At 45.2% G+C, this 14,472-nt stretch overlaps 1 protein-coding gene across 5 annotated transcripts in view; it reads right to left on the reverse strand.

Annotated features, from left to right (window-relative positions):
* Positions 1-2,677: 2,677 nt before the first annotated feature.
* Positions 2,678-14,472, reverse strand: part of R3HCC1L (R3H domain and coiled-coil containing 1 like) — a 482,602-nt gene continuing 470,807 nt past the window's right edge. For all 5 annotated transcript variants that reach the window (XM_069611545.1, XM_069611546.1, XM_069611547.1 and 2 more), the window contains one exon: positions 2,678-5,453. In XM_069611545.1, coding sequence (XP_069467646.1) covers positions 5,401-5,453 — 53 coding nt within the window. In that variant the 3' untranslated portion in view covers positions 2,678-5,400. The remainder of the gene's footprint in view (positions 5,454-14,472) is intronic.

Below are 14,472 nucleotides of genomic sequence, written 5' to 3' on the forward strand. Positions count from 1 at the left end.
ACTGCTGGGGGGTGGGGTGATGGGAGACAATAGTGGGGGCCTGGTGGAGGCTGCCCCTGCACTGCTGGGGGGTGGGGGTGGTGGTAGACATGAGTGGGGGCCTGGTGGAGGGTGCCCTTGATGCTGGGGGTGGTGGGAGACATGAGTGGGGGCCTGGTGGAGGCTGCCCCTGCACTGCTGGGGGGTGGGGGTGCAGGGAGACATGAGTTGGACATGAGTGGGGGCCTGGTGGAGGGTGCCCCTGGATGCTGGGGATGCAGGGGGACATGAGCTGGACATGAGTGGGGGCCTGGTGGAGGCTGCCCCTGCACTGCTGGGGGGTGGGGGTGATGGGAGACATGAGTGGGGGCCTGGTGGAGGGTGCCCCTGGATGCTGGGGGGTGGTGGGAGACATGAGTTGGACATGAGTGGGGCCTGGTGGAGGGTGCCCCTGCACTGCTGGGGGGTGGGGGTGATGGGAGACATGAGTGGGGGCCTGGTGGAGGCTGCCCCTGCACTGCTGGGGGGTGGGGGTGGTGGGAGACGTGTGGGGGCCTGGTGGAGGCTGCCCCTGCACTGCTGGGGGGTGGGGGTGCAGGGAGACATGAGTTGGACATGAGTGGGGGCCTGGTGGAGGGTGCCCCTGGATGCTGGGGGGTGGGGGTGGTGGGAGACATGAGTTGGACATGAGTGGGGGCCTGGTGGAGGGTGCCCCTGGATGCTGGGGGGTGGGGGTGCAGGGGGACATGAGTGGGGGCCTGGTGGAGGCTGCCCCTGCACTGCTGGGGGGTGGGGGTGATGGGAGACATGAGTGGGGGCCTGGTGGAGGCTGCCCCTGCACTGCTGGGGGGTGGGGGTGATGGGAGACATGAGTGGGGGCCTGGTGGAGGCTGCCCCTGCACTGCTGGGGGGTGGGGGTGATGGTAGACATGAGTGGGGGCCTGGTGGAGGGTGCCCCTGGATGCCGGGGTGTGGGGGTGCAGGGGGACATGAGTTGGACATGAGTGGGGGCCTGGTGGAGGGTGCCCCTGGATGCTGGGGGTTGTGGGAGACATGAGTGGGGGCCTGGTGGAGGGTGCCCCTGGATGCTGGAGGTCATGGTAGACATGAGTGGGGGCCTGGTGGAGGGTGCCCCTGGATGCTGGGGGGTGGGGGTAGACATGGGTGGGGGCCTGGTGGAGGCTGCCCCTGCACTGCTGGGGGGTGGGGGTGATGGGAGACATGAGTGGGGGCCTGGTGGAGGCTGCACCTGCACTGCTGGGGGGTGGGGGGGGGGGTGGGAGACATGAGTGGGGGCCTGGTGGAGGCTGCCCCTGGATGCTGTGGGGTGGGGGTGCAGGGGGACATGTGTGGGGGCCTGGTGGAGGGTGCCCCTGGATGCTGGTGGCTGGGGGCACATACGTTGGTGGGCAGTAGTGCAAGGTGACATGTGGGTTGGCTGGGGGGCATGGCCATGGTGAATGGGGTGCCTGCGGGACATGTGCAGGGTAGGTCCCTGTGGTGTGGGCCACCTGCAGGGGCCGTGGAGGGTGTAGAGGGAACACCTGGGAGGACCCACACGTGCAATTCACGTGTGGTGCTCCCCGCGCACCCCTGGAATACACGTACCCTGATGGAATCGCGCGTGATACTTCCTGCGCACCCCTGAAATACATGTACCCTGCTGCTTTTGCGTGTGATACTTCCCGCGCACCCCTGGAATACACCTACCCTGCTGTTTTTGCGTGTGATACTTCCCGCGCACCCCTGGAATACACGTGCCCTGATGGAATCGCGTGTGTTACTTCACACGCACCCTCTGATGTACACGTACCCAGGACAATCGCGTGTGAAACTTCCCGCGAACCACTGAAATACACGTTCCCCGCTTGGCGTTTGCTGTTTGGCAGCCATGTGAACTGGTCCAGGGTTAGCGCAGCCCTTTGCGATGATTTGGGGATTTTGAAGGCTTTTCCTTGCGCTGCTGCAGGGTCGCTGTGTCACTCTGTGCCACGGCTGGTTTCGGAGGCTAAAATCCATGAATACGCTGTGCGATGAAAAGGATTTTTTTGCACGCGGCTGGCGCAGTGTATCGCACGGGGACACTGTGCGCCAGCCGCGTGCGCCACTTTTGTGTGATTTTCTATGAATTACCCTGTAAGTTATAGGGAGCTAGCAGGTTGAAGAGGGAGACTAAGCTTTGGCTGTTCACTCATATACGGGCTCTCAATGATTTTTATGATTTGTACTGAGCAAGAGAAAGGTTCCTGCCTGAAATCATGCTATGGTGCAAGAAAAAGGTAGAGTGCAGGGCTCATGGTAGGCCTCTTAACATTGTGTTCAAACTAAGATATTTGCTCTCAGTAAGTGACAGCTGAAAAAGTAAGAAAGCATACACATAGTGTATTTTGTTCTCCTTCAATGGCAGTAGATGTAATGTTAAATAACTAGAAATTACATAAGCCACATGAGAGGAAATGTCGGGCTAGCAGCTATTTGGTAAAATGGACAGACTAACTTGTCCTTAATAGGGTCAAGCAAGGGCAGTGGCAAAGTGGCAATGCCCATAAGAAGGCAGCATGACATCAAAGGAAAGGGATGGACCTTGGTGCGTTTAAGTGTGAGCTAGACGAACCGATGAAAGTTGTTCCAGATGAAAACATGTGAGCCCACAAGCAACAGAGGCTGTTTATCTCCACAAACATGAAGGAACACACCGTTCTTTTCAATAAAAGGTTTTAATATCATTATTTGATACACCACATTGGTATATTAAACGTGTGAAGGAATGAAGGCAGCACGAATTAGTGTATCAGTATTTCAGCTAGAAACACTGGCACATGGGTCATTTAGTTGACTACACCTTAAGTAATGTGTGATAGATAAGCTATGAGATGACAAACAATGAAATACAACTTTATGATCAGTAACATCACAGCCCAGCTGTACATTAATGTACTTAACAGTATTATTTGAACTATCACATGTTACTAGTTCAAGCGGTTGACCAAGCGTGTTAAATACCCGATGAGTGAAAGGTGCATTCTTTACTTTTGCAGAATGTTTCCCTCAAAAGTTTTTGAACTAAAAAAAGAACTAATCCCAATAAGCACAGCTACATGGTTCTGTATCAAAAGTACTTCACAGTAAACACGACATTTTACATGTATTCATTCACACATAGAGTCCACACAGACATATTAACAAGCAATTCGAGTAATGTTAAAAACGATTTCCAATCCTGAAACTTGGGGTGCTAGGAGAATTCTCTTTTGATTCAATGAACAGGATGCCTCAAGGTGTTCCGTTCATTGAATCAAAATACTGTTTTAAGATGGCTGCCATGGATCAGGGAGGTGGGCTCCATACAGAGCTGCTCTTTCATTTCCATGGCGGCCACCGAAAGAAATAAGGGAAGTGGGGCTGGGGGTTGGAGGGATGTGAAATTTTAAAGAAAAGGGAGGGTGGGGCGAAGATGGCGGTGCCAGCGGGGGAAGCAGCCACCAGGTTCCAAGGAACGCAGGCTTGGATCGGTAGATTAAGCCTGCAATCCAAAGAACCGAATTGGTTGCCCCCCTCCCCCACCCCGGGGGCTAATTAATAAAACAATTGGAAAATATTCCATGAGAACGTGATGGCAGTACAATGCATTGTCTTTCTAAAACACAAAACATACATTCAAATTCATACTGCTAGTAAAATCATGTGTGACTGGACGACATCCTGTACTGCAGTCTGCATCGGAATGAAGGACTCTGCAACGTCAAATTACAGAACTAGTTGACCAGTGCTCAATAACTCATAAAACCATCAAAAACAGTCCACACACAACTCAACCTCACATCTCACGCTTGCCACACCATCACCACACACACTGTTTTTTTGTTTGACATGTTTACCTTTTCTAATTTCAGACTTCACATTTCACATTTCATTGTTTGTCTTAAAGTATTGTGCACAGTTATGTTTTTCAATTGGATTTTGTACACAATTTATCTTAAAATTGCCTTCAATATTGTTTCCCTAACCCTTCACCAACCCTGCCACTTATGTACATGAAATAAACATTCATGAGAGTGTAAAGTGGAAATGAACAGCTACATGCGCGGAAAAGGGGGTGAGCATTTCTGGACAGTGGAAAGAATGCAGAATATCACTTTTTGTGCTTGAATGTGTGGTGGGGGAGTCAAACATCTATGTGCTTAACTGTGTATGTGTGGGTGGATTGGGAAAGGGCAAAACTCAATGTTATTTTGTGGGGTTTAGGGATAAAACAAACTTATGTGACAAAAATGCCATTGGGTTTGCAGTTTTGACCTGGGCGAGCACAAGAAGCAAAGATGTTTATCTCCCACTTTGCTGGGGCTGATACTGTATGTGCAGAAGTAGGCTAACCGGCTGCTTGACACTGCGTGGATGGCCACAGGAATAGAGTCACAGAAGCGTTGGGATTTTTCTTTCATTACTCCCTTCTCTAGAAAATAGGAAATGGAAGGATCCTACCAGGGTACCTGCAGAAACACTGAAACACGCCCAACCTCAAAATAGACAGCTTTGACTTTGGCTAATTTTGACCATTGCATATGTTACTAGATAATGGCAATGGGTTGCGTTTAAAATACCCAAGGTAGAATGATTATGACAGCTAAAGATGTCACAAACAGATGGTGAAGGCTTAAAAGCACCCTCAAAACACAGCGGCTCCCACACATCTCTTTCACAGGAAGTCTACTTTTGGGCACTGTACTCCCCCTTTTGAACATCATATCCTACAAGTGCAGCAGCACAGAATGAAAAGAGTGGACATTTAAATGGGCTCAATAATAGCTTGTATTTTCTATCAACCTAATGGAATATTCTCATTCTAAAATTCTACTCTTCAGTAAGACCAAAGCATTAATAATTAGATCACATAAAGAAAAGGATTCACCTTTTCATGCACATCCAGTACCTAGTCAAAGGTATGACCTTCTCTACAAAGCCTTGCCTTTAAGAGGTCAAGTGATAAAGATCACACGTTTAGGACCACTTCTAGGCAAATCATGGCTTTGCAGTCAGACCCAGAGAAACCTTTCTGACTAGTCTGGGAGATGTTCATGCCTCAATCTATTTTTACCCTGTGGTGGCACGTTCACACCCTAGAAACAGGACTATGGAGACCCATGTCCTGTCTTTTGAAGCTAGATAAGACAATCTTGTGAATTATGCAGGTTATAGTTTACAAAACATCGGGAATCCTTCACTCGCATACTGACCGGGTCACCCCCACACACATCACAAGACTCATGGCTTTCCATATACATACAAACATTCTCTATTTCCATATTCGCCCAATTGGATGGAATCTTCGTTGTAGGTCAAAGTTTCCTGTGCTCTTTGGATTTTCTACCAATTGCAGTTAATAATAAATATTGCAGCTACTGAGTTCAAAAGGGGGTTGTGTCATCTTCCTTCCCAGGCGTCCTCTCGCTGCTTGGCTTCCAGTCTTCTTTTTTCTGTCAAGTGAATAATAAATATATTAATATTGCTGAGAACAAGCATAGTCAACAAACAACAGTTGTGCATCAAATATGCACAAATTAAAATCTCTCTAGTTGTGCTACTCCAACAGGGATTGTGCTGGATTAATTTTATTACAAAGACAAGTAGCCATTGAGTTTGTCAAAACTGGCACTTGAGTCAAATTACCCATCTTTCATCAGATGTTTACAGTTGTACACACTTTAAAAACACCTTATAAAAGATGTTTTGAGAGAGGTAGCTGTCGTAAAATAAAAATAAATGATATATAGTTGCACTCCTAAAATGTGAATAGAAAACTCTGTGGTATATTTAGGACTGTAGTAGGGTGCGGGGGAGAGGTAGACAGCCCTGGCACTAGGCTGCAAATACACAAGACAGGCAAAACCAATGTCCACAGACTGGGGAGCACTTGCGCCCCCGGCACTCCAGATGCGTTTGTAAAGACAAACAATATTTACGTTAAGTTTTAAAGCGAACAAATTGTGAAAATAAATAATTAAGGAAAAAGTAATTCAAGCATAGACTTTTGAAATCCAAGATAATGTTATTAAAGGGATCAGCATAATATATAATGGATGAGTATTATTTCAATCATAACAAATGATTTATCAATTTCATCAAAGTATATAGATGCTTTCATATTTGTTGCGTGGTGTTATGCATGGGATAAGCATCTGGGTAGCAGTGACATAGTCCATGAACACCAAGAACAAACGATTACCCAGTTTAGAGGTTTCTAGTGGCACTACTATGTCCATTGCAATCCTTGAAAAACGGGACTAGAGTGGTTGCTGTTTTCTGACAGATTTCTCAAGTCAGAAAAAATATTTCCTAACATCGGCAAAAACTCCTGGCCAATAATTGTTTGTAGTAAGTGTGACTGCTGTGTTGGAACAAGGAACTAGTCAGGGCAACTTTGAACTAAATAGGATTTAGTCTGTAACAAATTCAATTTCAGTGTGTGTGGTTGAGAATATTTCACTAGAACAACTGTGTATTACTTTTGAATAATCCGCCCGACAGCACTGGGCTTTTATGCCTGATCACGTATCTGAGAAATTTGAATAGGAACTGTTTCACTGATGGTGGAGTGATATCACTGTATTCTCTGCTATATTCAAAAGCGACAATTGCATTTAGTCCTCACACCTCCTCCTTGGAGAGATAACACTCATTGTTGCATTAGACATCTTTGTTAAGTAATTTCCTTGCATGCCGTCATCCTGCAGTCCTTGCGAACAACATTTCCCGGCTTGCTGAGGATATTTAATTACATTTTCGGCGTGTTAGCGCTGGCGCATTTGGGCTGGTCTGCGCTGGTTTGCGTTGTACACAGTGAAGTGGTGTAAGATCCCCCTGCCCGTTCTCTGTGCCAAATGCAACGTTGAGGTAAGACTAAGACATACTGGATTGTGAACCTTCAGCACCTCGGTGCGCTTGGAAAAAACTTTATATTGCATTAACATCAGATAGAACTGCTAGTCTGTCCGTATTTCACAGGAGATTAGTCAGTCTCATACCCAATACAATCCTTGTTAAGAAACTACAACCGGCATCTGTTGGTTAGATCCAAGACGGACGCTGCAATGCGGCGCACCATTCTGCACCCGTTCATTGGTAACTGAAACTGCGTGACATTGCATATTTAGACAGATCTATGTTCAATACAACCGTTGTCGCTGTGTGATCTTTAACTGGTTGTCACTACAGTTGTTACTACAGTAAAATAATTGTTACTTGCATATGTACCTAATGAGTGTTGGAGGAGATTTGAACTCCATTACTCAGGGAGACTTACTTTACTTGCCTTAAGCATGTTGCTTTTCGCTTTCGATCCCTGATCAGCGCACAAGCTTCCAAGGGATAAGGACCCCGTTGACAACTAGAACGCCTATAGTGTCACACTTCATCTGGAGAACTACAGTTCCCAGCAGCACTGGAGTCGCTCTTGAGGAAAGTCCACGGCGGACACTGGCGTATCGGCGCAAAACTTTGTCCCAGGCCATCTCCGCTCTATAGAGAACACCATGTAAGTTATGGTTTACCCGAAACCCTGGCTTCTGCTGGCACAAGCAATACATAACAAGCGCATGGTGCAGCAGTTCTTGAACTCTAAAAATAACTTGCCCAGTTCACATACACCTGGCGACACTTCCGTTCCTGCAGACACAACAAAGTCAATTCCAATCCTACTCACGGCATGCAATATAGAACCCCTGAAACTTACAGCGATATGAAGCTATAGGATATCTAGAAAATTTAACAACTCCGCCTCCAGCCACCGTGGTAAGTTTACTCAATCAAAGTGAGAGCATAGCAAGTAAAACACCCCACAAAGCTCTGATACTTATTCAGACATATAAATTGCACTGCTCAACACACGATCCCTCAATAAACATGCCCAAGACAGCCACAATTACATTATTCACGAAAATATAGATATTCTCTTCCTTACAGAGACTTGGCTACAAGACCCCACTGGACCCACCATCGACATCGCTGTTCACCCTAGTTTACAACATCTATTTGAAAATAGAGAGATTGGTAAGGGAGGTGGAGTGGCCATTATAGCCAGGCAAGAAACTATTCCCTTCACCCATCCAATGTACAGGATGTGAGATATTACTCCTTAAAATGACCCCCACCCACAACAGCTGTATCAACCTTATAGTTATCTACAGGCCATCCTCAGTGATTTCAGATTTCAACAACAACCTATGCCACTTACTGAACAACCTAAAAGGCCCTAATACAGGAACATTGCTCCTTGTTGACCTTAATAGGTGGAGGGTGAATACTATAGACTAGGAGGCCATAAACTTGGAAAGGGACCTACAAAATATTGACTTCTCAGTGATCAATCAAGAGCCCACTTCCAAGTGAGGAAATCAACTAGACTGGGTCATAACAAAAAACGTGGACATGTCAGTGCTAGACACCGTACTCTGCATCTGGACAGACAACCACAAAGTTGAAGCCATATTCGTATTAAAAAACAAAATCACTAAGCACAACAATATACCTAAGATGGTCCAAGGCAGAAATCTAAAATAAATTTGACCCTCCATCCTTTCACAAGGAATCAATCATATTATGAATATCACATCAGACAAAGACTCGTGACAAAATTGTGGCTACCTATAACAGCAATTTTCAGGAACTACTTGACTTACACGCACCAAAAAAAGGCAAACTAGTTCGCCCTAACCTCAACCACCAAGGCTGGTTTACCGCAGAAACTATTCAACTCAAAAAAGACAAAACACAATTAGAAAGAAAGTGGTGCAAAGACCCCACTGAGAATTGGAAAAATATAGGACCAAGCTGACAGAACTTTAAAAAAATGATTATAACGACCAGATAACCTCTGCAGCTAACTGAACCGGGAAGCTATTCCAAATCTTAAAAACAATTGAAAAGCCAACAACTCTCTGCCCTCCGTTTCTACCTACTTCAGAAGACTGTGAAAAAGTGCAAACAGCCTTCCAAAACAAAATTATAAAAGCGTGTGAAACAATAACAAGTTGTAAAGTCAACCATATACCCAGTCCACTTCTAACAACTGAAGAACCTTTCCATCCCCAGGGACCGAAATTCCAGTTCACCCCAATCTCTCTGGAAGACATGCAGAAAGTACTCTCCACCACCAACTGTACCTCCTGTGCAGAGAATGTATTGCCCCCTAAGTTTATCATAGACAATACAGAGACCTTTGCCCCCTACCTCTGTAGAATGGTGAATATATCATTCAGGGACCGTGGAGTCCCTTGGTCAAATAACGAGGTCTTGATCAACAGGACCCCACTAATCACTGGCCAATCACAAACTGCAATTTCCTTTGAAAAATACTGGACAAAATTGCCACTAGCCAACTTCAGGACTACGTTGATAAAAACAACCTCCTCCATCCACAACAATCTGGATTCAGAAGAGCTCATAGCACTCAATCCGCATCGTTGGACCTTCAAACTATGATGCTTAGCCTTCTGGACAAAGGAAAGGCAGTCTCCCGACTCTCCTGGACCTTTCGGCAGCTTTCGATTTACTGGATCATCGGAAGCTCCGAGGGGCCCTGGAGACATCGGGGAACTGCTCCCAGGATGCTATCGACTGGGTCACTTCATTCCTTGAAGATTATCTGGGGGGACCATTCTTCTGCACCCAGGCTAGTAGACTGGTGTTCCACAGGGCGCCAGCTTCTCGCCATTACTTTTCAATATCTATCTACGCTGTCTGGGCTACATTGACCCACTCAACAGAATTCCCATCCATAACCAAGCTGCGCTTCTGCAGTCAACAGCAAAATGGCTGCACTGGCTCTTTGGAGCACCATTGCATCAAAACTGCGTTTTGCAGTGACAAAAGGATGGCTGCACCATCTTGCAAAACACCTATTGGGCGAGTTGGAACAGGAAGCACACCAAGAAAGGTGCCCGTGTGTTTTCTTGTGTGCACCAAAAGAAGTGAATTGAAAAGCAGCACTTCTCTGCTGCTTGCTTTCCATTGAAAAGGGAATATTATACATGAAAAAGGATGCCACCCTGGCGCTATTTTCATCTGTTCATCATCACACTACTTTTATCAGTGAGACCTTGACATGCCCACCCATATCCACATTGTGCTCCAGCAGAATACAGCATTATCTCTGAATGACAGGCCATGTCAAGCCAAATCTGAGAAATCAAAAGAAGTTCCATTTCAGCCGCACGGGAAGGCTTGACTTTTGAGTTACAAAATGTCAAAAATCAATGCTGCAAAAGAGACCCTAGCTCTCTGGGCCTATGTCAATTTCAGTGGATATGTGTCTTAAACAGATTGCTGCAAAAGAGAAACTGACTGGGGCAGCAGAACAATGTGGGAAATTCAGATGGGACCTTTTGAAAGGAACATGCCAGCAGGCTTCATTACATGTACTTTTGCAAATAAGAAAGATACCTGTTTTAAATGTGTATGTTGGAGAGGGCCCTGTCCTGGCCTCGCAATGTAAAGGGGTTTGTGCTGGGAAACTCATATGGGATGTTTTATTCAACAGGCTTGCTTCTAATGCAAAACAAAATAAAAATTAAAAAAATCAAGAAATAATGGCACTTGCTATACTGGGGAAATCTGTCCAAACAGGTTTTTCTGCCATGGCTCAAGGGACATTTGACTGACCACACGAGTGGCCTAACCCTGAAAGAAGGAGCCACAATAGATTCTAGGACACATGAGTGCTATTTGCTACCTTGGAAAACTTTGAATGGACCAAAAGCACTAAACAGCCCAGGCTCATCAGAGTTTTGTCTGGGCTGAGGCCTTTTACAATAGAAATTCTGGGACACGACATGTGAAATAGGAAATCACACGTCCCTGCAACTTCTACTGGGAGCTTCAAAGCCAACTCAAGAGCAGCCTTGTAAGCTACGCCCTTATATGCTGAACAATGCTGACAATGTTGGCTCTGAAGACTATTTTATTAATAAACTTTTAAGACTTTTATCTTTGCAACAGTACTTCACAGGAATGTAAAAAGTTAATAGTTTAAATATAATGTTGTGGTTTTTAATTTAAGATGTGGTAGCCTTCACTGCCATATTGGGAACAGAAATGGCAGAGAATTGGACAGTCTGAGGAAAGTGCACATGATGCCACTGTGAAATTCAATACTTACATGCCCCATGATAATCTATACCCATATATAAAGTTATAGAATTTTAAGTCGAATATTTATCACTGAAAATCGTGAAATACTATTTGACGGGCGAAACAAAGTACTACAAATGTGAGAATTGGACTGCCAGGTTCTGGACATAGTAAACCCACATCATAAAGTGTATGTCATGTCTCTAAAAGTCCAACCAGTTGACAGGAAAGCGGTAACGATCACCCCCTGTCCAATCCAGTTGTTAGAGGCGTGGCTAGCATAAGCCTGCCCCACCATATAATCCTATGATGTCACCATGCCTTATAAATAAGGGAGCCTGGCAGAACTCTGGGACTCTCTTCTGAATTTGCCAGCGCCTGCATATCCCGATATTCCACCTTCACTCTGCAAGATTCCAGTCCCCACTGCCAGAAAAGGGATAGTTGACCCAGGCCTATCCACGGTTTAACAGTCATTTTCTCAGATGTACTTACAATGTATTTCAAAGTGGTTCTAAATAATGTATTGCAAGAACCTTGTAGATGCACACTACCCACCTTAATCTTCATGCTACTTGGGCACAAACTCTGTTAAGAGTTACTACAGATCAAGTCCCTCACTCTACCAGCATCACTTCTCTGCCTCTTGAGCCTAATGCTGCTGCCTGGCACTACCTGCTTGACAGCCACTCCTATTTTTGCTCCATCTCTACTTCCTTTTGCTACTTTGTTTCCCCCGTCTCTCACTTTCTCACACCCTTAAGTGTTGCAATGCAACATTTTGCAGTCTGTTTCGCTGTCACTCTGCCTTTCCCATCTCTGCATTCTATTGCTGCTTTTTCCTTCCTATATCCGGCTGTATTGGTTGATATAACTCCTCTTCCTCCCTGTCATTACCGTGGCTATATCTGTTTTTTCATTTTCTCGGTTGTGGTTGCTATTCCTTTTGATTATCTTTCTTGCACTGTCTCTTATGTTATTGGCCTGTCCTTCTATAGTCTTGCTTTTCTATTTCCATCCCTCCCCACCTGCTGTTGATCTCTGTTCTTTTTTACTACCTCCAAATGTCTCTTTTGCTCTACTTCTATCCCTCACCCTTATTGTGTGTTTGTGCTATTATTAACACTGTTTCCCTTCTCACTTTCTTTGTTGCCCTATCAGGTAACTCATTGCTCTCTCTTCCTGTTGCTCGTATTCCTGTTGAGGATTGTCTAGTATGTTCTCTGTCCGTTCGCCCCCCTCCACACCTCTGTTCTTCTGTTTTGCTTACTTTCAGAGTTGCTCTTGCTCTCCTGTTTTTGTCTTAACATAGCACCAATAAATATCAAAAAATCTGAAATGCCTTTTCTATTTAAAAATCTAGTGCAGCTTTACCATTAGGTGCTCCTTTTTAGATGTGTGCCAACATTCTTTTGGCCATTAGTCTGGTGGTTATAGAGTTAGGGGTTTGTCTGACCAGATGCAGCACTTGCTTGAATGCAGATGCTTTACCAACACTGCAAGCCATTACAAGTACACAAGCCCATATGAGATGTTTGTTCTACTTCGGAGCCATCACAGGTATAGCAGCCCCAATGAGGTGTGTGTGTTCGGAACCATTACAAGCATAGCAGCCCTGAAGAGTTGTGTTCCGAGCAATCACAGGTATAGCAGCCCTGATGAGGTTTGTGTTCTGTACCATTACAAGCATAGCAGCCCTGAAGAGTTGTGTTCCGAGCAATCACAGGTATAGCAGCCCTGATGAGGTTTGTGTTCTGAGCCATAACAAGCATAGCAGCCCTGAAGAGTTGTGTTCTGAGCAATCACAGGTATAGCAGCACTGATGAGTTGTGTGTTATGAGCCATTATAAGTAGAGTATACCGGATGAAATGTGTGAGTTCTGAATCACTGAACATTTAGTAGTCCTTTTGATAAATCGAAAGTTAAGTCAACTGTGTTACAATTGAATGTTACCTGCATCTTAAATGCATATCTCTGATGCAGACTAATTAGCTCACCTATTAACAGGATTCAAACTAACAGGTTACACAATCTCTGCAGTAGGGTTATTGACCCACTGAGATGCCTTTCCCAACAGGCTGTTGACACTGAAAGGGACATAGGGTTAGGGAACTGACAGTTCCATGTGAGGCTTGCCTGACATAAATGGCTTGTCAAAAGCTCTAAGCCTGTTTGGACTATCCTACATTAGTCAGGAGATTCATAATGAGGCTTTGAAATGTGCTAGATTTTTGGCAGTGGGATTCAGTAATCGGACATGGGAGAAGCAGATGTTTTGAAAAGCGGGGACAGAAGGGATTCAAGTATATGACAGCAATGCCTTCTTCTCACACTGTCGGAGGTTGGTGGGAAGAGCTCAGACACTGTTCTTGCTCTGTATTTTTGCTCGCTGCAGAAAATGCCAACACATGTTCGTGCTTTCTTAACAGCAGCTCTCTTAAGCAATTCAGGTACTGTCCCAAAACATGGCCGTCCTGCTAAGAAATGTGGGCATGATGCAATCAGCCCTGCTGTGAATATTTGGCATTGTGCCATGACATGCGCACAGTATAGCAGCTCCGTTGATAAATTAGGCAATTTTGCCTGAATATATAGCAGTCCTGTTGAGTTACAGGTACAATCTGTGTCACTCAAAATATACAGAGCACTGCTTCTAAATGTATCAATTATACCTGCTTGCGGTGGGTGGTCAGGAAGGGTGTTGTTGTTCAGACCACATGCCTATCTATGCAATTGGTGTACGTCTGCGAAAAGAAAACAAAGCATAAAATGCCCATGCTGCAGCAACTGCGCTGCCTCTATTAAAGCCAACAAAGCAGAAATGCAGCCCTTGTTTAAAACAATTTTAATTTTACACAATACTACCTGTGTCCTAAAGAAAAGTGAAAAGCATGTTCATGATTCAAGATGCTTTAATAACACTTTAACCTACAAAAATGCAGGCAGTTGAACAAAGTGCACAAAACACACATTACCTTTTACATTACTCAGAAAGTATTATCTTTATATAATCATTAACAGATGAGAGTGTCAAAAAAAATTAAACAGACCAGGACTCATCCCAGTTGTTTCTTTCAAGGAACTGTATCGATTACTAAAGTAAAGAGTGGATTTGCAAACTGCTGGTAGCCAGGCTGTCACAGTGAGCTCCATGATTTGTGGCGGTGCTGCCATAAATACCCTGTGTAAGTGGTATGCAAGGAAGAATTAAAAGGGCTGTATTGACAAGATTTCTGTGCGTAAAAAGGCCTTTAGGCACCTTATCTGGAGGGCTTGGTGTTGGCGTAGTCAAATGGGCATGCTGCCCACCAGGGAACTTCCCTGGTCATGCCACCACCAGGATTCGTACTCCTGTTTCCTCCTTTCTG

This window comes from Ambystoma mexicanum, chromosome 8 (genome assembly GCF_040938575.1).
Source record: "Ambystoma mexicanum isolate Mex_15411 chromosome 8, UKY_AmexF1_1, whole genome shotgun sequence".
Classification (NCBI taxonomy): Eukaryota; Metazoa; Chordata; class Amphibia; order Caudata; family Ambystomatidae; genus Ambystoma; species Ambystoma mexicanum.